At 40.9% G+C, this 27,942-nt stretch overlaps 1 protein-coding gene across 2 annotated transcripts; it reads left to right on the forward strand.

Annotated features, from left to right (window-relative positions):
* The first annotated feature begins 3,725 nt into the window (after positions 1-3,725).
* On the forward strand, positions 3,726-27,924 carry MYL10 (myosin light chain 10). 2 transcript variants are annotated; one of them, XM_048966795.1, is made up of 7 exons: positions 3,726-3,843; positions 14,465-14,551; positions 17,197-17,272; positions 18,662-18,766; positions 22,404-22,482; positions 26,619-26,667; positions 27,408-27,924. In XM_048966795.1, exons 2-7 carry the CDS (start codon positions 14,516-14,518, stop codon positions 27,504-27,506), a joined length of 444 nt encoding a protein of 147 aa, XP_048822752.1. In that variant the 5' UTR covers positions 3,726-3,843; positions 14,465-14,515; the 3' UTR covers positions 27,507-27,924. The 2 variants fall into 2 exon arrangements, with proteins under 2 accessions (XP_048822752.1, XP_048822751.1); XM_048966794.1 differs by lacking the exon at positions 3,726-3,843 and adding an exon at positions 7,122-7,218.
* The last annotated feature ends 18 nt before the right edge of the window (positions 27,925-27,942 follow it).

Raw genomic sequence — 27,942 nt, forward strand, 5'->3', positions numbered from 1 at the left:
GGGTTTGTTACAATGCCATGAGATGATACTTCTCTAACCATGTTTTTAAAAAGTGCTGAAGTATTGAATTAGGGATGCCTGATATTTACAAAGAGTTGTTAAATCCTTCATGGACCCTAGCATTTACAGCTATTATGTTGGTGGAGAACGGTTCTATTACCATGTTTCACATTCAACATCTGCAAGGCATTGCCAACCTATTATAATTTTCAATGAAAGTGACTGGTTCAGCTGGCATTTGTCACTGCACTTAAATTCCTGAATTGTTTCTTATTTGGCAGTGCTTTTTCCAGTGCTGCTGTGGATGGCATGGCCTAAAATCTGTGGTGTATTCTGAGGTAGTATTGCTGCCTGTCTTCCATCCTGATGTGTGTGTTTAAGCTGAAGTGGAACATAAGTGGCTCCAAACCTCAGTATGATGAGATCCAGCATAACTCTGAGAGTCAGCTACAAATACCTGGCAAGAATTTGGCCACTGGGTCAATATGAAGTTCCTATTTTCTGTAAACAAAAGTCTCTTATGACCTCGGCTTCTGCTATGCTGGATTTTTGACAGAAGAGGCAAAACCTATTATTTTATTACATCCCGATATAGTTAGGTTTTACTTGAAGAGATCATATTGTTTATCCTGAAATTTTAAGAAGCTCTTGCCAGACATATTAAAAACAACTGTAGAAATGACACTTTGGTATTTGCAAACAGAATTTGCAGATACATTACATTACATTGATTTAGAAAAGCAAATTTTAGCCTAACAGGAAAAGGCACTGTAGATGCCAGCATTCAGACAAAAGTTGTGACAGGTAGAACCACTTGCCAATGGGATGGCTCCTTCAGTCCTTGAAATTTTAAATTAAGGTAGCCTGTCTTTCTGTGAATACAATTGGCCAAAACATGAACATACGTCAAATCCTCACCTGCCTTCCCAGAGCTCTTTAACTTTCTTCCAAACTGCCTCACTTCCTGACTTGTGCTTTGTTAAAACTCACTTCTTAGAGTTCATCTTCCTGCCAGACAGAACAGGTATTGTTAGCAGAAATTAATTACTATCTCAAATCCTATTTTGCAGCAAAAATGTTGTGATCTGTCCCAGTGCTTCCAGTAGCTCCCAGATCATTCCAGTGCAGGTCACACTTCGCTTGTGACCAGTGGTCTAAGGTGGATGCAGAGAACAAACTGAACTGCAGACATATACAGAACAGTGAGGATAAGGCCATTAACCAGTCTAGCTCAAAATCAGTGGATTCTGTCACTGAGGATGTTATGGGTTCATTGGCTTGGCCAATTACTAGCAGCATAAAATAACAGTAACTTTAAAAACAGAAAACTGTTAGGCAGAAGAGGCTAGAGATGGTTCTTTGATTATTTCATGTGCAAAACTCTAGTGGAATTAAAAGTAGATTTCATTGGCACAGGCTGCCCAGGGAGGTGGTGGATGGCTATCAAGAAAAGGGTGGATATCACACTGAGTGAAATGGTTTAGCGATGTGGTGGTGATCAGTTGATGGTTGACTAGATGATCTTGCTGGTCTTTCCAACCTTAATAATTCTGTGATTCTATGACTACAGTCCATCAGCTCAATTATTTTGTTACCATTGGTCATAGTCTCTTCTGTTATGGTTCCATTCAGTAGAGAACAAAGCAGAGATGTTGCACAGAAACAGTGTAGTGCCAGAGCATCACAGCTTCATTTGTTATTATTGACTGAGGTCTTCATAAATGAAGCTTATGTCTGCTTTTTTCACAGGGGAACCAGACAGCATGAAGTAGCCAGGGAATGAAAAACAGATTTAATACAGAAAGTAGGAGTCTGCAGCCTTGCCTATGACAGATTTTTCTGTTGGGCCCAAAGTAAGACACCTGTTTGTGCTTCTGCCCTCTGTCTTTGAAGCACGGAGTAACTGCTTCTAAGTCTCTTGGGTGTGTTGAGAAGACAGGTTTAGCCTCAGTTTTGAAATAGACATATACTGTGGTAATTAGAAGAGTATTAAAGCAAATAAAAACAGGAAGAAAAGTACCTAACCCACAGAAGGATTTAGTTGATGTGCAACAAATGAGATATGGGACCACAGACTCTGTAATGAAGTTAAAAGAAGTACTGAACAGCTGCTTTGCTGCACACTTTCGCAAAATGAAATGACATCCTGCAGGAAAAATGGTACAGGCTCATTTGCTACCCAAGAGGGCAGAGCTAAGGTTACAGGGACTATAACAATGTTGTCATTTTCTTACTCCCAGGAGCTGCACTTTCTATCATGACGGCTTTCGTAATGTAATTGCATTTACGTGCGTGATGATTTTTAGAGCTTGATCCTTACTGCTGCAAATGAGGAGGAAAGTCAATGAAGTGATCCCCCTGCAAAAAGGATGAGAGGCACAGCAGAACCAGGCATGCTCAGTCTACAACCTTCTTCCCCAAATTCTGCCACAAATGCTCCATTCTGGAATAGCAAGTAGGTGTCAGATGAAAACACAAAACAATGACAACAGTGCATTTTTCAGTAGCCACATCATATTATGTCATTGATGTCATGTTGAGTTATATTAGTCTGCTTTTCATTATGTTGTGTTATGCCTTTTGACATAATGCAACACACTGTAAGTAACATAAAGTGACCTCCAAGTATAAAAGAGAACACAGTTTTTGTCAGATTAGATAGTGGCTATGAATTCTCTAAGAGGGAGGGGGAAGTAAGAAAAGGAGAGAAGGACGGTCGGATTCAGTGTCCTGAACAACAAATCCACAGAACTTAATTAACACTTACAGCAACCCTGGTTGTTTCAGATAGGTCTGTGCATCTCTGCTCAACAGAGAAAAGATTCTCAGCAGGACTTGTGCTGCTTTATTTATTTAAAATTCTGTAGAGGTATCTATAATAGCTTCTTCCTTCCTGTGCCTGAAATGTAGAAGCTCCATGCAGCATGAACATAAGACTTTCCTGAGATTTCTTGTTTTGCTACCCTCTATAATGCAGAAATCAGACCAAGCTTAGCAGATGGACTTTCTGAGCTGCACCCTGTATCAGGAATTTAATCAACTGCTTAGAAGACCACTGGACAAAGGAGAAGGGAATCATCTTGGCTCTGAAAGGGGAGCTCCTCATTACTTTAAGGTAATGAAGTTGCTAATATTCTCTAGAAGGCTTGAAATCTACCCCATCTTGGTAGTTCCTGGTGGCTTAGCTTGAAAAAGCTGGTGTTCTTGCCCCAGTGCTTACTGAGCAACATGAGAGGTACTGACCAGTGGTTGGCACACTTGCCAAAGCTGGCAAGCCAATGCTTCAATTTACTGCTTTGCTGTTAATTCCTATTTACATTTGGATTAATCACTGAGTATATCTGTTCTCCACCTGCAAAATAAATGCACATCTGTAGCTTAGAGGATGTTAGTAGCATGCAACAATGAGCAAATCGACGTCGTGGCCAGAGAACAGTAAAAGTTGGCGGTCCAGCAAGGTACATTTCGCCAGAGTGCAAAGTGCCAGAAAGGGGCTCATGTGAGTCCTGTCTCTGCCCTTACCTTTAGCCCCAGCACCAAGTTCCACACAGTAATACACACACATACATATAGATGCAGAGATGGTCAGTGCACAGAAAGTGGAATCCTTTGGCATGGAGGCTGAGATGCTTTTTTTCCAAATGTTTGGGAGTTGTCCCTATCTATTGGCAGCACACGGTAGGTTTCAGTTCCCAAACATGATTAGCTGTCACATGTCTTCTTTGGGAGATGTGCCATTGAAACACATGAAAGGAAACTCTTTCTGTGCAGAATAAGAGGAGGAATGTTGTGATATGAAGGTGTTTCAAAACTCAGTCTACAATAGCTGGGATACTGACAAAGGTACTTGTTATATGTTTCCTATGTCACATATTCAGTAGAGGCTTTTTCTGTCCTTGCTGATCTGGGAGAAGAGGTATATTCCACTTGGCTTTGCATCTTACTACAAGAATTGTCACTATCTTATTAGGAAGGAAATGATATAAGGATCAGAAACATTTTCATGATCAATCTCAAAGACACAAGCGACAGAAGCTCTTGAATACATTTGATGTGGTCTTCCTGAGCAGTAATAAATGGGAAATCTCATTTAAAAAAGGTTTTTTAAGGATAAAAATGTGTGTTGCTGACAGAGTGAGAGTGTTTTGTGTGAAGAAGGCTCACAGGTAAGCATTCAGAACAGCACGTGATATCAGAATCTAATGCCACATGTATTTTCTCTATCATTTCTCCATCTATAAATGTACTGTAAGTTAATATCTACTTAATTTCCAAGCATGCTGCATTCTTTTAAGATATATATAAGATGCTGTCCTTGTTCATTAGGCTGTTAAATATTACAGACTTGGCAGTTATTCCTTGGGAGCAGCGTGCAATAAACCAGCCCTGCTTCCATCCTGAGATGTGTGCAGTCAGACCCCAGTGACACTGCCAGCCACAGCGCTCTGTGAGCACTGAGTTCCACCTTTAAGTGGCATTTTGCATCAGAGACTCCAGAATGAAACATTCTGGCGAGTGTTGTTCACTTCATAAAGAAAGCTGTTACCCTTTACTCATTAAATTCATATAGAAAGCTGTTACTCTCAGTAGGACACCAAACCTTACGGCCAAAGACTCTGCACCAGAAAACCTCACTGAGTTTTGCAGCCAGGCTGGATCTCAGGAGACTTCCTGTTATTATTTTCTCTACTAATAAACCATTATGTTGTCTCCTTCACAGCACACAGAGTTTAAATAAGCCCATCCCTGTGACAATCTGATTTTCTAAAGGAGTGTCCTGTTCTGTTGAGTCATGTGAGCAGAAAACACAAAGAAGTAGAGAGACAGATCAAAAAGGGGTAGCAGAAAGGCCCTGGAGGCAGACTTAAGTTTGGTATTTAATATTTCAGGTAAAATATTCACTTAGCATCAATTATCTCGTTGGGTTCTTTTTTTTTTTTTTTTCCTTCCAAACGAAATTGCCTTCTGAATCAGCCAGCTCTCTAATTACCAGATTGAATGATTGAAATTTTTAGGGCAATTAAATTCAAGCCTTTCTTTTTCAGTCCTTACGTTATTCCCCTCTTCTCTCCCTCCCCTCTGCAGTCTGGAGCCTTTCTATAATTTGGAGGCAGTAGCAGAAGCAAGCAGACCTTTAAAGCCAAGATGTACGTCTCCCTTAATTCCTCTGTGGATTTGTTTTATAGACTAAGCAGAGAGGCTCTGCTCTCTCACTGCACCACATTACAAATACATGGTATTGTGTGCGTTTTCTCCTAACATGTCGTGTCATTTAAAAAACAGCTTGGAAGAATTCATTTAATGTAGAAATTCTGTGAAAATACAAGGATCCATGTAGAAAACACACGCACTATCAGAAAATGCCTGTGGATCAAGCTGGAAAACTAAGGAACGAATTGATGACAATAACAATGATTGATGATATAGCAGATAAGAGAAAACAAAACTCCCAAAGAAACAGCACAGAGCATCTGTTAACAGAGCGGTTCGGACAAACTCCTGAAATGGCTGCATGAAAAGACAAGTGTTCTTCCAAAAAAGGGCACAACATTCACAGGATGGATTCCTGGGCCCAGTGAACTCAGTGACAAAGCTGCTGCTCATTTGGCTGTCTTGTTAGGCTTAGAGAAAAAAACACAAACTCTTATTATTAGATGTCAGTATGTGAGCTTTTAGACTGATTTCAGTGGGTCTGTTTCTTCCTTAAAGTTAAGCACATCCTTAACAGCCTTGCAGGATCTGAACCTCAATCAGTGAGCATAATAGTCTGTATCTGCTGCTTACACCAGAGCTTTGAAATTCCCTAAGATTTCCTTCCAAAACCTTGCTCTGAATTTTTCAGATTGCCAAACCTGATCTATAATGTACAAAGCTGGCACTGCTAACAGTGGGTATTTGCAGGCAAGTGATGCAAGGGGTTTATTTTTGTGCTGTGTTACACCAGGTGATGGTATTCTGCCACCAAACTCAGAATGAGCACTATGCTGACTTCCACTTTGTATCCCAGACAATTTCACTAAAGCCAGAGGTATTGTATTGTGCTTATTTATTGCTTAATTATCCCTGTAGGTGTTCAGGGTACTTCATAACAGCTAAAACAGTCCTTGCCCTGCAGAGCATGCAGTCAAATCTAAGATTAGAGGTGACAGCACTGCAAGGAGCTGGTCCTGGAGGAAGAACAAGGTCTTTGTTCTGCTAAGCATGGATCTGTCCCAAGGTTCAGCTAGTTGGTTAACAACTTTTCTGAGCCAAGGGCAGTGATTGATATACACATGTACTTTGATGCAAGTTCACGTTCCTCTTGTTGCTACTGTTTTTAAGGCACCAGCTGTCCTGTGTAGATATTCTCACAGGCACTTGTTAGACCGTTAGGAAATATGATTTCACTTCTGTGGAATGACACCAGTTTGTACTGGTTAACGTTCTGGACCATTGTCATCTATAAATCAAATACAAATGATTTATGAATTGGATGGAATGTGTATGTATTAATGTCCACGTGTTTTCCCTGGGAGACAGCCCTTGTGGCTCCAGTGCTGCCTTCTGATTCCTCCTGCTCTCAACACCACATTCACTGCTGCACATCCTTCTTTCATACTTCATCACTCTCCATCTGGTTGCAGTAGCTTGAGGTCCAGCTCCTGAATTTCAGACACACATGATAGTGAAAACAGGCCTGATCTGCCCCTCTCTGCTTGCATCTGCAGAGCAGTGTCTGCTCAGCTCTGGCTGCCCCTGTCCAGAACCTCAGTCATTTCTCTGAGTGCTGCACCGTGCTCTGCAGCAACCAGACCTCTTATTGCTCAGGATTTACTGCTAGTTTCCTCCGCATGTTTCTCAAGCAGTGTGGTTTTCTTACTACATTTTCAGGGTGCCATCTTCATTTAAGATCTTTCCAGTGCATGCCTTGTGCTCATTACTTAGGAGTAGGTGGGAAAGTCCCTTCAGCTGTAGCGCATTGTGAGCGCTGTACAATTGTATCCCAACTGCCTACTCTTATCTCCCGCATTATTTCTGTGAAAGCTAAAGCTGTGCATGGAACAGATGCTTGGAATGGTATTGGGATCCAATTACTGCACTTTTCCAATCTTACATCTATTGTCTAAACTTGGAGCAGGCATATTTTTATTCCTTGGTGACACTATATAAAGAGGCAATTGGCATTGTGTTTGCTGGCTGACTAGTTGGCAGAGAAGGGACAGGAGAAGCAGCAGCATGGTAGGTTTATTCTTTCCATGTCTGTCATTTTATATTTCTCTGTATTTCTTTCTGACCGTGACAGTTCTAACAGAGCAGTAATGATCACACTGGACCCCATGACATCTCTTACTTAATATGGCATCCAAAATGAAGATATATCCCATTGAGTGAGCTGTGAACTTCCAAGGACTTTCTGTGTGTTTAACAATGGGTAAGGTAGGGAACACAGATGCACTTGCTGAAGGGAAGAGCTTGTGCATCTCTTTCCAAGGCTAATTTACTGATGATTGGCATGGCTGGTGTTAATTAGTGCTAAGGTCTGCTATGGTGTGATGGGAAGAGTAAGGGATATCTCTCTAATTTTAATTGAGTTGCTCTTGAGATGGGAAAGAAATAGGAAGTACCGCAGAGATTTCTTTGTCTTATCTTTGCTTTGCTCACTGCTGGCTTTTCGCTCGCACTCAAACAGCTCCTGTGCACCAAAGGTGCATTTGATGTGATTCTGAGGAGCAAAGAATTCCAGCCCGAGGGGTAGCGGGCAGGCAGGGCTCTATCTTCATCTTTTGCAAATTCAGAGAAATGACTCCAAAATTTAAAAAAAGGAAGAAAAGGAAAAGCTGGTGATTTTCTCTTATTTTGTCCATTTTGCAGGTCCTTTTCAGACTGCCTTAGAATAATGCTGCCCAGTGGCTCCCTCTGGCTAAGGAATAGTTGATTCTGGAGAACACTGGAGAGGGAGTTGTATATGAAAACGTTTCTCAAAACTTAGTTCAAACCTGAATCCCATTTAACCAGGTGAAGAATGTGATCTAAGAGCAGGAGAAAACCCCATTCGAAGCCATTTCTAACATCTACACACAGATGTAGGATCTAGATTCAGCCTGTGAGCCCAGTGGAAATGGTAGTGCACTGAGCACACCAGTCACCGGTCACGTCCTTGACCACTATTTCAGAAATGGACAGTGTCCTCCTCTCCAGCTGTGTATTTCCAGGCTTCCCTTCAATCAGATTCAGCGAGGTCTCAGCCAGCCCTTTTGTTGGAGGCAGGAGGGGGGAAGAAGTGCTGGGTCTCCTTCCTCCTTTCTTTCTGTCTTTCTTTATAAAATATATATATATTTACCAGTTCCTTTCTGTTTAGAGGGATGACACACTGCCTGCTTGATGTTCGAGGATATTTCAGGGCCTTCTGTGGTGAAATCAGGAGATGAGACAATATAGCAATAGACTGTTCTGTTTCCTCACTCCCAGTTCAGCTGATGATTCTCTGTGATGGTTCTTTTCATCACGCCTTTTGTTTTGGGAAAATATCTTCTGAGGTACCTTACTATACAGGGACACATGAAACAGATTTAACATGGGAAGAAAAAAATAGCCTTAAATGAAAGAAAGCTGAAGAATATCTTTACATAAGGAAGTGATCATTTTTTATTAATCAGAGGGAAATGTATATGTAATTATGCTAGATGAACTCTGTGGGGAGGTTTTTTTTCTCTCTTTATGATGTCTTATGGGATTTATAAATATTACAGAGGTTTTATAGCATCATAATATTTCAGATGTGCACTAAAGCTACTTTCAAAGGATTAGTGCAGACAAAGCAGCATAGTAAAAAATAATTACAAGTCAGGCAGTGCTACCAGGCTCTGACATACAGGGCTGATGAGAACAGGAGAGGCAGGGTTCAGGGAGAGCATTTTTTCCAATGCCAGCAGACCACACAAGTGCTATGGAGCGGAGTTCTGAGTGCAATCTGAGGCTCTCCACTAATTCCAGAGAATTTTGGTGATGTTGGGTCAGCGATGTCTGCATGGACTGAAAGGAAGGAAGGGGGAATATGGGAGGAGAGAGGGAAGGGTGTGCAAGATGTTCCTGTGTTCATTCATCTTGGTGACACCTCGTAACAAACCGTATGCTGGAGGCAACCAGTACCCCAAACCAGACGGCCTTCTGATCAAACAGACTGCTCTGCTGCTGGAATGCACCAGCTGTCCTGAAACAGCAAAGCAGTGCTGATGTCACCCACTGAAAACACAGAGTGTGTTTGGCTGTGAGTGTGTGTGTGTGTGTGTGTGTGTGCTTCTGCATATGCAGCTCCAGTATCTGCGTGTATCTGTAGGTGGGGAGGGGCTGCAGGGCAATGTGGGGATGCTGGGAAAGATGGGGAAACGGTTGGTGAGCTCTGGGTCACGGGGTGGAGAGGTTTGTGGTTGGAGAAGTGCCCTCCTGCTCCTGGGACATGCAACGATCTGTGTGCATCTGCATGAGGGAAGAACGGAGATTGGAAAGTGATCTTATGTGGGGCAAAGGAGAATGCTGCAGCACACGGGAGCGGGAAGCAGGGAGGATGCAGGCCAACAGATTTTTGTATCTAGCAGGGATCAAAGGTGTGTGTGTCTGTGCATGTGTGGGAGGCTGGGACTGCATCTGAAACAGAGCGAGGATGGGAAGGGAGGGATCGGTGTGAGTGCAGAGCAGGTAATGAAAAGATCTTGTGTTTCTCAGCTCTGATAACGTGGGTTTTTATTTGAATGATCTGAGGCTGTTGTCTGTTTGAAATGCAAATTGTGCCCTCAGAGCAGGTTATGCTGCTCGCTCCTCTAGACTGCTCCCTGAGGGGCGTGCACTGGGCTGCCCGAATGCTGCTCACCTGCTACAAAAGGAACCTAATCTGTACTGAAATATGATGGCTTTTCCTTAGCTGGGGTGCAGACACAATGTAAATTATTGCAACAGCAACAACAATCCCCAAACCCTTTGGATGGGCCTAAGATGTAACTTTTGGTTCAGAAGCTGGATTTGATGATGAAAGCAACTCAGAGATGGGAAATGTCAGTACTGAGGTCCCAGAGTAGATGAAAACTACAGAGAGAGCATGATGGATGGAGAAGTAATGGTAGCACAGAGTTAGCATCGTACTGCAGATCACAGTAGGGGACGGAGTCGGAGCAAGATGATGGATGTTGCTGTCTGTTCTGTAGTCACAGATGCAGTTGCAAAGGAAGGAAGTGTAAAATGAGAAACAATGCAGTTTAAATCTGTTAGTATCTTATGACTAGTTTGCCCTGGGCAGAATGAGCACATAATGGTTGTACAGAGGTACAAGACAACAGGATCAGGCTCCTAATAGCATATCTGTTGTGCTTCTCCAAGAGCTCCCTCCCGGGAGACCTACTCAGCCATAGGTGGAAATGGTTGGTGTCCTCCTTGGTAAAAAAAAGAATGGCACAAGACACAATATGTTGCCAAGAGGGAAGTGTTTCTGCTTGTGTTGTAACTTAGACTGTCAGGAATATCAAACTGTGTCACCTGCACCTATCTAGAGTATTTTCTGAGTGGTTGAGGAGGTGGTGGACCAAAGAAGGAGCTGACCACTCCAAGCCAAATCAAACCAAAGATGTGGATTCTGGCAGAGTGCTGCCCTTCTTATCTGACTGCTCGAGGAGATGCTCCTGCTTGGCACAAACACACAGGGCAGGGGTGGCTACTGCCCACAGGTAGAAGAGCAGCTGTGTGCACCTGAGCACCGTGTGAGGAGCAGCTGTACCTTCTTTATTTTGCAGCCATTAGGCTGTGCTGCCATGCTTTTCTGGGATATGTGGAACATAACCTGACTTCCTGACTGCTTCTCTTTGCAGGTTACTCTGAAATCAGATATTTTGTCTCTGCTGCACTTAAACCTCACCCTTGCTCCCAACATTGTGTGCAGAATGAAGCCCTCCTCTTCCATCCACAGAGGCAAAGGCAGCATGCACTCGTGGCTTCTGCTGTCCATGTCACTGCCCTATCCCTGTCCTTTCTGTCCCCTGATGCTGCCAAACAGGAGAAATGCAGAGAAGGAAATGCAGCTCAAAGCAAGTGCCTGGTGCAATGGAGTTTTCTTGGGGCCACATTTTGGTATGGCTCAATTGTTCATGCAAAGCTTCTAAAACAATCTGAACCTTACAAGAAAAAAAAAAAGAAAGACCCTTTAAAATCCAGGCTAATTGAGTGAGTGCTAACATTAGTAAGACAAATGAGTGATATGCAACAAGCCTGCGGTTTCTCTTCTAAAGTGAAGTGTTGTTTTCTTCACAATGGGATGATTAATACACTCAAGCAGGAATATTAATAGGCTTGTTCAGTTGTTGCAACATTCTTCCCACTGCTGTGCCTTGGAATCTGAGCCCAGGGGACCCCCAGCTCTTCAGTTCCTCATCTGGCATGTTTTGTATGTCAGTCTCAAAGCACACATTGCAAAGATAGAGCAGCAATCATTGCAGAGTGCTGCTCGGTGCACTCTGCATTTTACAAATGGAGAAACCAAGGCAGACAGCAGTCATGTATCAGTCACCCACTTGCTCCTCTGTAGGTCACCTACTAAATTTATGAAACTGTGACATTCAGAAACCATGTTCGCTCAGTTCCGTGTTGCTTTTTGCTGCATAATTCTTTAAGAGTCTGATTCTATTAATCAAAAAATTGTGGGGTGTTTGGGGTTGTCAGGCAGCAGCAGAGACCTATTTCTTTTCTCCTAGAGCTGCCTTTTATTTGATCCACCAGAACAGCAGTGACAGTGTGCTGTTCTCAGTTCCTGTCCACATCTATACCTCTCACCCTTCCTCTTCATGCCACCTCCCACCCATCAAGTTGCACTTTCTTTCTGTGATCATGAATTTTCAAGATTTTTAGAGCAGATGAATTACATTTCCAGTACTGCATATCCAAAAAGAGAGGAGATCATCCAAGATAGCAGAATACTTAGCTTGAAGCCATTCCATCTGACAGCTGTTTCTTAGCCCTGTGAATTGTATTGGTGGTCTCAGCCCCATTCCACAAGCGAATAGATCACAAATAGATCTACAGCCAGAGCTTCAAAAGATAGATGGAGCCACATGGGCACTGATTTCCTTTATCAGCCCTGGAAATGATGAACCAGAGAGAAGCACTGAACAAGTATTGTGCTGAGATTAGTTTCTCTGGATAAATAGTCTTCAGTCTTTTTTTTGCCTTGAATAGAACTTCACTAACACAAGAAATTTTGAGGATGTTTTTGTTTCTGTTGATCTGGTTTTGACAGATAATGAGCTACAGCTTTTGGGTTTGTCTAACTCTTTCCTCCAGCTACAATCCTTGCTTAGATGCTTACATCACATAAGACCAGCTAGATGAGGAATGATGGAGGCATTGCCAATGCTTGGCATTTAAAGTGAACAAAACCTGGAGCTGGAGCCTCCTGTTCCTCACTGTGGTTCCAGTTTAAAGAGATGCAGGTTGCTTGCTAGTGTGGGGTATATTTATCATGCTGAAAATGGATGCTCTGTATTTGGTCACAGCACAGCAGAGCATGAGAGTGGTAAAGCATGTTTTGCTTTTGTAACAACCAGTTACGTGAGTACGGGAGCCCAGGTTTCACTGCCCCATCCCAAAGGCTGAGGCTGTGTGGTCAGCTCCCCCAGGCAGTTTGCAATGCATTCTGCTGGGTAGCATCTGCTTTCTTTTTACCTCGGGGAACAAATGCCTTGTAAAAACTTAGGGTTGTCCTTAGTATTTCCAGTCAATCTGGAAGTGCTGAAAACCTCCAGCAGGCACCTCATGTTATGTGGATGATTGCCCATTACTGCTCAAAATAACACTTATTTCATATGGAGGAGGAGGAGGGAATCTATTTATTCCAAAATCAATATTTCTACGTTTATTAAATAATCCACTTATTCACTTTTTCTTTTTTCCATGCCTGTGGTGACATTCTGTCCATATTTTTCTCCTCACGACAAACATATTTTTTTTCTTCCATTTCCATTCCTATTTCCAGATTTGACTGCTTTGCATTAGCTGGTTAGAGACTGACAGGTCTGGAGTGTGGACATGTGGGTGAATGTCTACCATAGCCCAAATTTTCAACCTGGAATCTGAAGCAGAATGGCTGAGTGCAGATATCTGCCTGGCAAATTAAATTGATCAGACAACGTACACTTCAGAGTGAGGTGGGAATATTTCCTTGAGCTGCTCTGCTCCTCAGGATATTTGAAATCAGTATTGAATTGGAACTTCCACAGGCTTTTTTATTCTGATGAAAGGAGACAGTAGAAGTTCCCTTCTGTTTCATGCAGAATAGCCCAAACTAAGACTAATTTTCCATGACGTGAGAACCAGGTGGGACTGTGATGATGAAATATAAAAGTAGAAATGACAAAGAAAAGAATAATCCATCTGCAGGGGGAGTCAAAAGGTGGTGGTGTGGTTCGTTATCCTGCCCCAAGTAAAGATAATGCTGTGGTTGGAACGTGTCTGTAATCCATAGGAATCACAGGTTTTGTTCTTCACTGGGAAACAAAAACTGTATTGTCTTAGGCAGGTGAGCTGGTTGGGCCCTTGTTCAGACACACGTGAGGATGTCTGGTTCTGACTGATTTCCAGTGAGTGCTGGATTCTTAATTAACATCACAGCTCTCTCCCAAGTCTTTCTGTGTCTCAGTCTTCTGACTACAGAACAGTGATAAAAGCAGGCCCTACCTTTTATTGATGATAACTATCTTGAGTATTATAAATGTATGGGCTGGTAAGGCAACACAGTGTGATATCATAGGTCAGTGCAAGAATACAGACTCTTCTCCAAGTATAAAAGGCATTCCTACATAGGAAGAATTTGTTTGGTGCTGGTCCAGACAGAGCAGACTTGTAAACTTTTCTACGTCAATAGGAAATGATATAATTTCCCTTTGTATTTCACGAGCTCAGTCTTCGTGCAGGGCCTAATATTTGAGTCTGTTCTTACATGGGACCTGGGAAGGACTTTGTACGGGGACTCACCTGCACTGCCTGTATTTCTTGAGAATAACAGGTTGGGAATTTAACTTTGTACTCTGAGTGTGACTATTAATTGCTCCTCCCATAGCTCAGAGCTCTGCAAAGCCAGTGCAGGAGGGAAGTTCTGCCCGATGAACACACAGCTGTGATACCCAGAGTCACACTTTGGCTCCCTCACCTCTTTAACGCAGCACGGAGACAAGACGTCCCTCTTTATACAAGCTGTCAGGTTCTGAGCTAGAGCAGGGGAACGGCAGGAACCCTCAGTGAAAGATTCAGCTGTAACTAAAGCAAGCATATTTTATCCCGCTTTTGTCTGTTTATGTGAATATCTGTTGTGGGTTGAATTAAAAAGCACCAAACACAATCATCTTGTATTACGTGCCTGTATATATTTTATCTTCTGTAAAAGAAGGAATTTGTTTTCATGGTAAACAGACAAGGCAATATATTTTTGATCTTCTTATTTGTATTACAGGCTCCAAAAAAGGCAAAGAAGAAGATAGAAGGTGGCTCCAATGTATTCTCTATGTTTGAACAAACCCAGATCCAGGAGTTCAAAGAAGTTGGTCACTATTCTTCTGTTTTCTATAGTCTCCTGTCATTACTAATAAATAACATAGGTTTTGTTTGTAATCCTTATTCAATTCTCCATCTGCTTTAATAGAACACACAGTTGTTTTCTGAATCATCTCTGTGGTTTTGGCTGGTATATCGTTTTCCTTGTGTGTTTGTTTGTTCTTTCCTTCATTCCTTCTTTCATTCATTCTGTCTCTCCTTGCATCTCCTGTTTCAAGTTCCAGACTTACTTAAAAAAAAACTCTGAGCACTGAAAAAATTAATAAAGGAAAATTATCTCATCCACTTTAGCCCCGATTCAGGAAAATACCTGGGCATACATTTAAAGTTAAGTTTAAGTGCTGTTTTAAATAAGAATAATTTTGCATGCTCAAGTATTATCCTGAATGGAGGTGTTGTATTGAATCAGGTCATTAATTCCTGGACTGTTCCACAGTGGTAACAGAAATATTCTTCTGTGCCCATCTAATACTGCCCACAAACTAGAAACCAAAATACCAGAAAATCCTCAGCCAACTTTCTCCATAAATGCCCATAAAATAAAGCAACATGTTGAGGTTAACAAATTGAGCATCTTTTAGGTCCCAGAGAATTGGTATTCCATGCTTTATGGATTCTTTGATCAGTTAGCTGTGATGAGGCAAACCTAATTAGCTGGCTTAAGAGCTGGTGCATAAATAAAAACAAATAATTTTATGAGTTTGGACTTTTTATTTTAATTTTTTTAAATAGGCATTTTAAATATCTGTCACGCCATCACATTTTCCACAAATTGGTCACTTTAAATTATTTTTTTCCTAATTTTTTGCTAACTCACATCTCCAAAACTGTTTCCAATGTGATAAATAGCTGCTGTTTCATTTGGTGTATGTGGATTTCAACTTTACTTTTCATGAGGATTCTCATCAGTAAAGCTCAGTGGTGAATGAGATCAAAAGGACTGAGAGGATTACAAAGGATTGTAACTACAGGCCAGGTGAAGTTTCCCCAGATTTAATGGGAATATTTTTAGCACTCTTCTCCCACCTCTGTCAGCATCCTATGAACCTCCAGTTTCATTCTGTCTGGGGACGACTGCTCGAAGACCTGCCACCAGAAAGGGCAATTGGTCAGAATGTTATTTTTGAGCTACTCTAAATAAGATGGCGCTTAGAACATTTCTGGGAGGATGGTGGTGGAATAATGGCAAAGTCACAAGGCAGTGGAGAGGTGCAGTTAAAAACCAAGGCCACGTGGTGTTTAAAGACTGCCTACTTGGAACAAATGATGCATTTTGGCTGATAAGTCATTTTTTATCAGAACAGTGTTACATAGAGATTTCAACCAGCTCACTAGAAAATGTATCAGCGTCACTACTTCACATTAATTTCACTCCTCTGGAATGTAGTGATCAAAGAGTGCCTGACACTCTTCCTCTTTTCTGTGATTTTGCTGGGCTGTGCTTTGGTCTTTGCATTTCATTCTTTCTTCCAAACTGTGGGGATGCTTTATCAGCAATAAAGAGTTGAGCTTGATTTTTTATTAGGTGGCGGCTTGGCAGGTAAGTGAAGGGTTGGGAACATGCATGCTGCAAGTTACCACATGGCAAACTGGAATGTGAGCAGTGGAGCTCTGTAAGAAGCTGGAGATCAAACTGGTTGAAGATATGTTGATTATAATGCAGCCGTGGAAAGAAATGCATCCTGTAGAGCAGTGGACTCTGAAAGATGCTTGAGTGGACTGTTTGTATTCCAAGGAGAGGGTTGTTTTTCATAATGATCTTGGAATAAAAATAATTCCATCATCAAGATACGCGCTCATATTGATGTGCACATCTGACAGATAACCAGCTTCAGAGATGTGCCTGGTTCTGCTGATACTCCCCATAGTGTATCCAGGGGAATTTTAGGTCATTAAAATCTTTCAAAATCAATGAAACATTAAAAGTGTGATAGCAGCAAATGACAGACATACAGATAGGTAAATAGACGGACAGATAAGCAGTTAGCTGGCTGGATAAGGAATGTTTGATTGTTATCAGCAGCTAAATTTTGCCTGACAAGAAGTATTTAAGGTCAAGCATCAAGGTCAGTCAGAGCACAGAATATAGGCTGACGGATGCAATTTATTGAAAAGGGAAATAAACTGTGAATAAACCATACTGTGAATCCTACGTTTCTCAGTGCGTTTGGAAATTCAGCTGTCTGTGTGTGAAGAATCGCCCTGAAGCCAAGAGGAAAAAGACTTTTTCTCCACAGCGGAGAACTACTTACAGTAATTAAATGTTTTACAGAATATGATAGCTGAGCAAAGGAAGGAGATACAGGAAGCAAACAAAACACACAGGAGTAGCTCCTGACCCCAAATTTAATGGATTAAGGCCTGAATGGCAGCAGCTGTCAGCATTGGCTTTGCCCACCCCTATGCTGCTCTGAGCATTAACTTTGTAACAAGTTTGGGTGGGTTTAATTGAGCCCCTTGCCAAGGTACAGTAATGTGTTGAGAGTGAGGAAAGTGCAATGATGTGGCCTGGTGTGGATGAATCAAAGGAAGTTAAATATTCTTTACAGCATAACGCTCCTCTGTATTAGTGTGTGACTGTAGCACTGTTCTGTGCAATATGACAGTAAGTTGCCTATTTTCTTCCAACAGGCTTTTACCATCATGGATCAGAACAGGGATGGCTTTATTGACAAAGCAGACTTGAGAGACACATTTGCTGCACTAGGTAAGCTGGTAGTAATAATTAAACCTTAAAGAAACGGTGGTTTGTGTTCGAATTAGTTGGGCAAAAGGAAACCTGTTCAGTTTGCTATCTTGACATCGTAGCTCCAGCTGGAAAATCTCCCGAGCAGCCTCTTTCAGACACTAAATGAAGTCTCTCTGGGACTCACTGGCGGGTGCTACAGAGCTGTGCAGCTGGCAGCCCTCCAAAGGCGCTGATCCTTCCCTTGCAACTATTTCATAAAAAGCCCACCCAAGTCGGGGTCCATGCCAGGCATTTCTGATTTGCTTCTGAAGCCAGGCTTCACAAGCTGCACCTTTTTTTATCTACGAGTCATGCAGTATCTACCAATTAACGTTCTTGTCATGGACTAGCTGCCCCTCTGCCCACACCAAAGCAGGAAGACTTCATGTGAGGTTCTGTGCTGTTGTGCGTGGATGTGGGATGGAATGTGCATGTCATGAGATTAGGTACTGTCCATTTCATGTGCATTGCAATCCTGATAACATCAAGCATCTTAAAGAAAAGCTTCTCAAGAAAAGGAAAAATCCGAATGCTCATGAGCCCTAACATGAAGCTGTATCCATGTTGCAACATTTGAGGCTTGAACAGTGATGTAGGCATTTGGGCTTTTGCCATCTGGATCTTATTAAAAAGAGTTTGATAAGAATCTCTAGTGCTCCCCAGGGTGGAATCAGACTGCTGTAGAGTTGGTGCAAAGAGCAGAAGCTCCTGAACTCTTTGTTGTGACAAAGAAGTTTGCAAACTTTGGCCTCTAGCTACTGTTGCTCTGAAATATTTATTTCTTAAGGCCACATTCTGCTATCCTTCATGTTCAGTGAAGCCCTGCAATGCTTATAACGTACAGTCACAGCAAACTACCACTCAATTTGGGTAGGGATGCTGGATTCTAAATTCTCAATAGTCCAGTGCAATGATGGGGAAGGAATAGGACTGCTCAACTCATCCATCTGCTCTGTACTCATCTCAACATCTCAATTTACAGGAGGGCAAAGCCTGAGACTTTGGATCCACTTCAGTCACATTTAAACTCTGCTATATTAATATCAACACAGTCTGTTTTTCACCTGAGGTTAAAAGAAAGAACACACAACAACAACAACAAATAAAACGAAAAAGAATTTAATTGAAAGTAGCCCCTTCTTTGGTCTGCTGCTGGCCTGGTCTGTATCATTTATCCCTCTTACTCCTTTTTTTATCTTTTGCTCAATATTCCACCTCAGGATGCATTGGAGTATTCTGGATTTGTGTTCCACCATGTTATTAGTGAAGTTACACAGAGCCCTGAGCTCCCCAGTGGGAGGAGATGAATGGGAATTGTTTTTTAGAACACAATTTGGGATTTATTATGAAAAATGATCTCTGCTGCAGGTCGTCTGAATGTCAAGAATGAAGAGCTAGAAGACATGGTGAAGGAGGCGCCAGGTCCCATTAACTTCACTGTCTTTCTTACAATGTTTGGGGAAAAACTGAAAGGTAAGTACCTTTGGGGGGTTGGACAGGTATCTGTCAAAGATGCTCAGCACTGAAATATCTCAGTACCTTGCAAATTATAATAATATATCCAGGGAACAATGCTTAAAGGCAAGGAGCGATCTCCAGTTTTGCAGACAGAGATGAAGTATGAAAAGGCAGAGGGATGGTCCAGAGGACAAATCAAAGGTGTGATTTCAGCTTGCATAAGCTAACATGGAAGTACCATGCTGAGGTCTAGAAAGCAATGAGATCATGGCTGCCTGGAGCACGCTGCAGAAGAGTTATTCACCATCTGCGAGTTCTAGGCTGAGGTCTGTTTCTTCTGTTGCTCACACTATGCTGGTATTCCTGCCAGTGTTGATGGTTTACAACTATCATCAGCATTTCTCTGAAAAACCTTTCTGCACTCCTTTGGCTCATTATGCACACATGACCTCTGCACCATCTTTGTAGTCGCAGGGCATGAAGAAGCGTCACGTATCCCCCATTTTCTCTTACATCAGTAACTTAGTAGCCCAGGCTTGCTTTTACTTGAGGTCAGTGGCAGTTAAGACACTGGTTTAAGTTGAATGAAGATATTGCAGAGTAAGTCCTAATGAATAAATAAATGGGACTAATTTAATCTCAGTGGATTTAGAATGATAGCAAGAGGAATTTGGCCCATTGCCACAGAATATATAAGAATGACTGTAGTGAGTTTAGAAAAGATGGGTACTGAAATCTGTGTGGAAGGTAGTAATTTAGTCAGATCTTTGATACTGAATGTGTCTGGAAACTATAAAATAGTGTGAAACCAAGAGAAGCCTCTGGTCATCTTCCTGTGAGCATTAGATATAGGTCAAAGCCTTGGCTTTCAGAGAGAGGTAGTTGGCTTGCCCAAGCACATTCAAGAAGTCTGTTAAAACAACTAATGCTATTCAGTCCCCTCTTCCTCTTTTTCTCTTTCTTGGGGTAAAAATTATGCAGATAAGAGAAATAAGAAATACTTCAAAAATTGAAAAATCTGATCACATCTTCTTAAGAAAGTTTTATTGTATTGTATAGCTTGCCTCTGGCTTTGTACAGCTGAATACAGTTCCAAAGAAGGACTTTCTACCCTTGGAATAGAAATAAAGAAATGTAGTAGGAAGTACTGATGTAACCAGTCCTCAAAGAAACACACTATTGCTAAGAAATACAGTATTTCTGCGAACTATAAGGGTGACAGAGGAGGCTGTAGACTGACACTGAGGACTGTATTACCCAGATGTCACTCTGTCTTCACCACAGTGCTACCCACACCTCTACATTCTGGATACCATCCTACAAAGTCGGCAGTGCCCTGCTCTGTGCTCTTCCTTCTGGATACACAGCTGTTTCTGATGGTACATTACTGTATATTTGTGTTGCTTATGATCTCACGGAGCATGGAGGCGAGCTGTTCCTCCTTCCCCCCTCTTCCCTCTCATCTCTTATGACTGCTGAGGCTGGCAGATTCTGGCCCTGCCAATTGTGTGGCCTAAAACCAGCGCCAGCACAGGAAGGTGAAGGGTAAAGCATGCCCCTCTTGTTTGCAGGTTTCCTGTTGGCTACAAGAAGAGAAGGAAGGTTTTTGTTCTTTCCATTTGGTGAAGGGAAAATCACAGCTGTGCTTGTCATGCCCTTCTGGTTGGGTTTGTCATGCAAAGGAAGCAGAGCCAAAAGACTGCACATTCCCAATCAAAACTAATTGGGATGAAGAGACTTTGTAGTGCAATTAGAAAGGGAAAAAAGGCTAGAGGAAGTGGATATGGCAATTGTGCAACACTCTTTATTAGCTAAGTACCACTCAGAGAATTTGGTGAAAGGTGCTTTCTAAGTAAAATTTGTTGTGCTATAATTGATTTCTGTCATAAAGGGGAAGCTGGGATTTTTCGGACGAGCTTTAGCTTTGTATATAGAGATTATGATGCCAGATGAACAGCTAACAAAACTCAGTTTATGTTAATGCCAACCACATGGAGCTGTTTCTACAGGGAGTCAGAATAATACAATTTGTACAGAAAACAGAGATGCCGCACATCAAAGAAACCACTTTATTTACCAGCTAATCAATAAAGAATGCCTGCTGCATTGCTTCTCTTCAAAGCCAAAGTCCAAGGATATGACAGAGCAGAAAATGTAAAACACAGTAAGGAGGAAAAAAAAAATAATCCCCCACACAGTGGTGACTACTTTAAATGCAGACTTTTCCTCAGAGATGGAAAAAGTTTCTGTTCACAGAACAATCAAAGCACTCATTAAATACCAATGCTCGTTATATTGATTATCTGTTCATTGTGGAATGAATACACTGCATCCACGCTGGCAGAAAAATCTATGTGCACAGTGAATGACCAGAAGGAGGCCATATAGTCTTCTGCTCAGTGACCATCACATCCACTAAGATTCTACCACTGATCCTTATGATTACAAAGAAAACTCAGGAGATGTCAGAAGTATTTACAGTTGAGCTGTTAAATCAGAGAATCATGCCTGGGTTCTGCTCTGGTTCTTTCTCTGTCAAACTTTCTAACATAAATTTAAATAGTAATGGATTCTTTTTTTTTTCTTTTTTTTAAATCACACTTTCAACATTTCAGCATCCCAAGTAACTTCATGTGTCAATGTACCAGCCTGTAAATTTGGTTTCCTGAAGTTATGAATAATGATTTATATTATACTACTATAATGTTTTGAAAAACTGAGGAACAGTCAAAAACAGAGCATGTAGGATATCGTTTGGTGTGGGTAGAAGCTGTCTGTAAATGAGAATACTCAGAATCTACAGTGTTATAGAATAGTCAGAACATCCCAGTCAAGATTAAGGCACTGTGAAAGCTATTCTCTGATGCACCTTTTTTTTTCAATCTAAATAGATGGGACAGATAAAGAATGAAAGAAAATGAAGACTCTTGCTATCATTTTATTGCTGGGAGCAAAGAAGCAGAGAAATTAAAGTCATGCCAAAAGTTTGTGGCCCAGCTATGAGCAGAGGCAAAATCTTGGAGCCACAGTCCAGTGCTTTAAACCATCCTATAAACCATCCCATATTAACCATCCTGTTTACATAAATAACACTTATTGTGTTGCTGTGAAGAAATACTGAAGTGGAAGCGTGCTACAGAACATAAGAGCCAGTCACCATTTTACACTGATCATCCTGCTTCCATTGCGTTCCATTGATATCCAGATTTTATGATGAGCTCCATTTAGTGAGGGAAGTAAGCTCTTCTCTGTATAGTGAAGAACAAGTAACATCAAAAAGTGTTTTTGCAAGGAACATACAGTACAAGATTAAAGGAAACCAGCGAGGGAAACAGTTTGTTATATTTTCATTTCTGAAAGCCACTAATCCTCTGGGTACTGATATTGGAGACCAGTTCCTGGAAGTTTTCTCTCCTGCAGACACAGAATATATATGAGTTATTATTTTAAAGCTTCTGAGCACTGAACTATTCACCTCTATTGTTTATCTGACATGACAAATGCAGCCGACTTAAGGAACCTTTGTCTTCAAACCTACGACTGCAGAATTCTCCATTTCGCTGTGTTCTCCAGTGAATGCAATCGTTACATAGCAAGTATTCAGCAGATACAGATACACCCAGGCTCCTAAATTATATTCCATTAATTTTAGGCACGGACCCAGAAGAAACCATTCTGAATGCTTTTAAGATTTTCGACCCAGAAGGAAAAGGCCACATAAAGGCAGACTAGTAAGTTTATTTCAAGTTCTTTTAAAATATTATTATTATTAATAATAAATAGCACAAGTTTAAAGAACTCCTTAAAAGCTGTACGTTTTCACAGTATTTTAAGAGACAGGCAGGCTTTGTAAGCCAGAGTTGTAAGACCAGACTATTGTACAAATGTGTTTGTATACCAAAAAGAGATGTTATTGTCTTCAGACATTGCAAGAGGCAACGGAAATATAATCACATGTAGGCCATTAGATAGTCTTTTTTTGAAGGTCTGGATATAAATCAACACATGACTCTTTGTAGATTAACTCCATATGTAAAAATAAAATGAATGTCTGGTGCCTGACTGTCAGAGCTTAACTGAAATGGGAAAGCTAGTCCCCCTTTTTAAAGAAGTGATCAATTTAATTAACTCTGGGACATGGTTTTAGTAAAAACATTTTACTTGTTATTTGCTTACTGTTTGAGCCTTCTGCTTCTAGACAAGAATTTGCTGTAAATTTCCACTAGATATGTTGAGAGCCAAAGCAAATAATGCTATTAATAATAGGGCAACTATTATCGATGTAGCTATTATTTAAATAAGGAGGAAGGACCTAATTTGTATTCATAACCTGTTACACCAAGAGAGCAGAGTGAAAGGACTTCAAGTGCTAATTGCACAAATGCAAATCCTCCTTATACCATCCAAATGGTGTAAGCAGGATTCAGGTAAACGAGATAAATGATATCAAATCAGGGCAATGTATGAGGAATTCTGACCCGTGGCTCTGGTGAAATGTTTTATGTGCCTTGATTTATGCGTATGACTAAATTCCATGGTGAATCTGGGCACTATACTGTTACTGCAGTAGCCAGTTCAGGTAAGCTTTCTAATAGATATGTGCAAGAAACTTATTAGGGAACCAAATCCTAGTTTCCTAGGGTAGGAAAATCATGTACAGTATTTCCTTCCACTACCAAAATGCTCTTTTTATGACACTGGCACTTAATTCCCAGTGGGTATGAGAGTCCTATTATGGATATTATGGAGTCCTTCTTATGGTAAGCAGTGGGAAAAAACAAAGCCAAGAGACGATATTTTCACTAAAGGACATCCAAATGAATTAAATCAAGATGCAACAAGAGGATGTAGTAAACAACAGGAAGGAACAGAGGGTTAACAGTTGTTCTGATTGCTTTGAGGTTAATGTTATCAAGTAGCATGGGAAGAACACTCTTGGTAGCACACAAGAAGTGACTCAAACATTATCAGAATAAAATGTAGCCTGCTGTCCAATAGGCCAGATCACACGGTAGTGAAATCACAACCATGAAATACAACGTTCTGATGATACAAAACCCATGAAATGCTGTATTTCCCACCACTATCTGTAACAATGTGCTGCATACAAAATCTGCAGCTTGCCACCCTGCATCCAGTTCTACATTCCTCAGATGCTGGGAGCCAGTTGGAGTTTGGGGCAAATCAGGAATGCAGTATCACACTCCAAAATGAAGATGAGAGAAAAATCCTTTTTTTTTTTTTTATTTTAACTTAATGGAAAAGGTCAACCTTGTTCCCACCCCCATTACACTGCTAACATTAGACAATTGTTTCAGTTCATCACCACAACAGAGCATAATGTTTACTTATTAGACCCGAGGGTATTGTTGATCATTACAGAGCAAACCATTAAATCAATTCCATGAATGTCTTTGAGGTTTAACTTCTATTCATTTGCTTCCAAAATTTAGACATTTGAAGGTTTTGAAATAATTTTTACGTTGGCTCATGCAGCACTTTCAATATGACGTTTAATGCTAATAAATAATATTTCTCCGTATGAAAAAAAATCCTGGAATGTTCCTCTCCTAAACCAGCCACAGTGACCTTTTAATCAGAACTTCTTTTTATGTTCATGGAGTTAACATCCTTCTGGGGATTTTTATGGCTCTTCCCTCTGCGTGTTTTCACCTCTAGTCTGGAAATGACTCACTTAGTCCATTTGATGGTAGCTGGGATGGAGCCTTCTAACCTTTCCAGAAGCTTCGGGAGTTTATAACTTACTTCCAAATTCAATGACAGAGTTTGTTTGTCTGCATCATTATACCACACATAAAGTCCTTCCTCTAGCATGATGTCAAAAAGAAAAAGTGTTTTAGATCAGATTCTCGACTGGTGTAAACTGGCATTGCTTTTGGAAAGGTTAGATGATTCAGTTCTAAATGCCATTCATTGGACAAAGTGAGTCAGGCCAACAGCAACTGTGTCTAATGCTGATGCCAATAAAACTTTACAGATTTGTACCAGATGAAAATGGACCCAAAGAGCATAAATGCATTCTGGTTCTTTGGAGATTGCTCTGGCTGAGCTGGGAATGTTTCTCATCGTAGCTGTAGAAAACTGCTCACTCTAACTCACCTGCTTTTTCCCTGAGAAAACAATGTATGAAGGGAAATCCCAGGGGAATAACGAAGTGTCCCAGAGCTTTTATAGGGGAAAATGTTTTGAAAATACAAGGAAAATACAAGAAAATATTCACAACTGGAGATGGAACTGTTGTCAGGCAGGACAAGAGATAGCATTTAGACAACCACAACAAGGCAAATGGGTCCTTCTTGCCCAGAAGACTTTGAGGTGGTTGTGATTTATTTTATTTTTTTTAGAAGCAAGTAGTCTTTAAGAAAGAAATCCATATACACAAAGAAAGAAAAAAGTTCATAATCTCTAGCTTTGGAAATGATGAGCATTCATTTCCCTATAAAATAAATAATGGAAAATGTGCATAGATCCTTAACTCAGTCCTTCTTCCTTGTGAGTGTGCCAGAGCCTACTGGGCTATGCATCAGAAGATTATAATTAGATATTTGATCTTTTCCCCTAAATACTTCAAGCATGTAAGTAGAAAATACATCACGCCCAGATCTCTTTTTAATTCAGTGCTGTTTCTGATGAAGTTTATTGTGACTTCTAACAAAACTGCTGTAAGTGCTTCCTTCTATTCACCAAGCTCCTTCCTGGATCACACTTCCTATTTACATTTGCTGATTCTGTTTGCCCCAGTGCACATACATCCAATGATCAATTTACATCGATGAGAATGACCTCTCTGTTCCTCCAACCAGGGATCATTTAGGAATTCCATGTCAAGAAATGCAGTCACATAACAAATACCAGCCCAACAAGACAGAAATGGCAATACGAGAGGAAGAGATGAAGAAAGACTTTGCTAAGTAAGGAGCATGGGAAAATAGTGCAAAGAAAACATACAGGGTAGCTTAAGGTCTCTTGTGACTTTGGAGTATTTCCCAGAACTTGCCAGAGTATTTCCATGCTTGGCCTTGTGGGCAAGGTCCTTATACATTACCCAGAATCTTCCTTTTCCAGTTATCTCTTTCTGTCCTTCCAAATAAGCGATACAGTCATTCTGTCTAAAGGGGTTGGATTGATGTTCCTATTCACCTATACATTTAGGTAAAAAAATGACATGCTTAACTGAGTTCCTACAACGGGTTTGAAAACAGAGGGTAAATCAGCTGAGGATCTGTCCCCAAAATATTCTCTTTGATGTAATTGCATAGAATGCAGATTGTGTGTGGATAAGCTCCTTGTTACAGTTCTGTAACTCCAGATCAAGATCTTGCACTGTGAAATACAACAGATCTCACACAGTTTCACAGTCTCCTCTGGGAATGGCTGCATGCAAATAAAGGGATTCTCAAATGATGATTTGGAATAGCTGTTGGAGTTCTCTTTCAAGTCCTCTTTCTTATTTCATGCTCTGTTCCTTTCATCCTCAGATTTTACAGAAAATATTCTCTCTTTTGGTTTTGTTAAGTGATCCCAACTTTAAAGAGCAAGTGAGAAAACGTACCACTTTATGTTAAGATAGGCACACAAAATTGCTGTATTACAATCAGAGTAATAACCTTAAACAATTTTAAACCTCTATAAAATGCCACAAAAGCAAAATAAGTTGGCAGAGCGAGGTGCTGACACTGATGGGTGCTTGCAGAAAATCTCTTACAATATCATATAAGGATTAACAGCTCTAATTTATGCGGTCACACAGATTTTCTTTCATGCGACTTCAGGAGGGATCTTGCCATCTGAATCGTCATGTGTCATTATCACCCTTTAATCAGGTTATTTCATTTTATTTGCACAGCATCAAAGAAATGCTTATGACACAAGCAGACCGGTTCAGTCAAGAAGAGGTAAGGACCTTTTGCCTTACCCAAAATAGTGATGTTTGTCTAGCAATAAGCATTTGCTCCTCTTTAAATGCATGAATTCAGCTCAAATCCAGTCTGAGAGAAGGCTGATGCCAGCTTTAGCAACTAGGAACAATTCAAAGCTCTCTTCTGAATAGTTCCATGGCTAAACCAAAGTCAAACAGATTCTTTGGACTTCTATGCAAGTTTAAGCATGGCCTGTCTTTTGCTGTTCTTTCCTATGGTGAGCTGGGCAATGAATTTACCAGAGTATGAATGTGTTTAGGTTGGGACTGTAATCTGTTTTCCATTTCTGCGAGCGTTATTTTGTTTGAAATCTGAAATGAATTCTGAAAGGAGGTACTGACTTCATGGTTTGTGTGAGATAGAACATGGATTCTGATGGCTGGGAGGAATATAGAGGGACATTCTTTTCAGAAGAAGAGTTCGAGTGGAGTTTGTTCATGGCAGATTGGGGTGCAGACTGGAATACGTTACTCAGTCAGGGCTTATCTGTACTTTAGGGAGAGCTATTTGATACAGAACTTTGATTTGAACACGATGGCATTAACCAGTTTTGTCCTAGCTCCTATTTCAATTTTACTGAAACTGCAGGAATTTTTCCCATAGTAGCTGACAAATCAGGCCAGAAGAGAGCTGAACTGGACTGAAAAGGAAAAGCAGTACTTGTTGCTGTCCTGCAGTCCCATGTTTGTAATACTTATCTCCTGTTTGCTTGGCAGATCAACCAGATGTTTGCTGCTTTCCCTCCAGATGTCTCTGGTAATCTTGACTATAAGAACCTCTGTTACGTTATCACCCATGGTGAGGAGAAAGACTAAACTGAAAGATGAGCTTCTCCTGTGATGATGCACCAAGTCATTTCTTTGTGCTTTTCTGTGCAAGACAAAAGGCTGAACATTCAGTGTGTGAAGCCATGTGGTCATCAGAAGAGAACCAATAAAAGAAGTGAAATTAGATTAAAGTTGTTTAATGCTCCTGTTTTTATAAAAGATGAAAATACCAATTTTTGTGAGTTTTTTCCCATCCTTTTTTTTTTCATCAGTGGTTTGAAATGGAATTTTCTTGATGAACTGATGCTGTTGTGATTTATTGACAATCCTAATGTTCACCAGATGGCCCATTGGGCACTGCTATGTTGCTTAACCTCTTGTCTTTTATATATAAGCTCCATGTGTTGATTGAGAAATCCTCTAACTCACTGCATTGGGAAGAGCATTTGGCAAATAAAATTCTTTCTCCTTGCAATGAAAGTGC

This window comes from Lagopus muta, chromosome 20 (genome assembly GCF_023343835.1).
Source record: "Lagopus muta isolate bLagMut1 chromosome 20, bLagMut1 primary, whole genome shotgun sequence".
Taxonomy (NCBI): Eukaryota; Metazoa; Chordata; class Aves; order Galliformes; family Phasianidae; genus Lagopus; species Lagopus muta.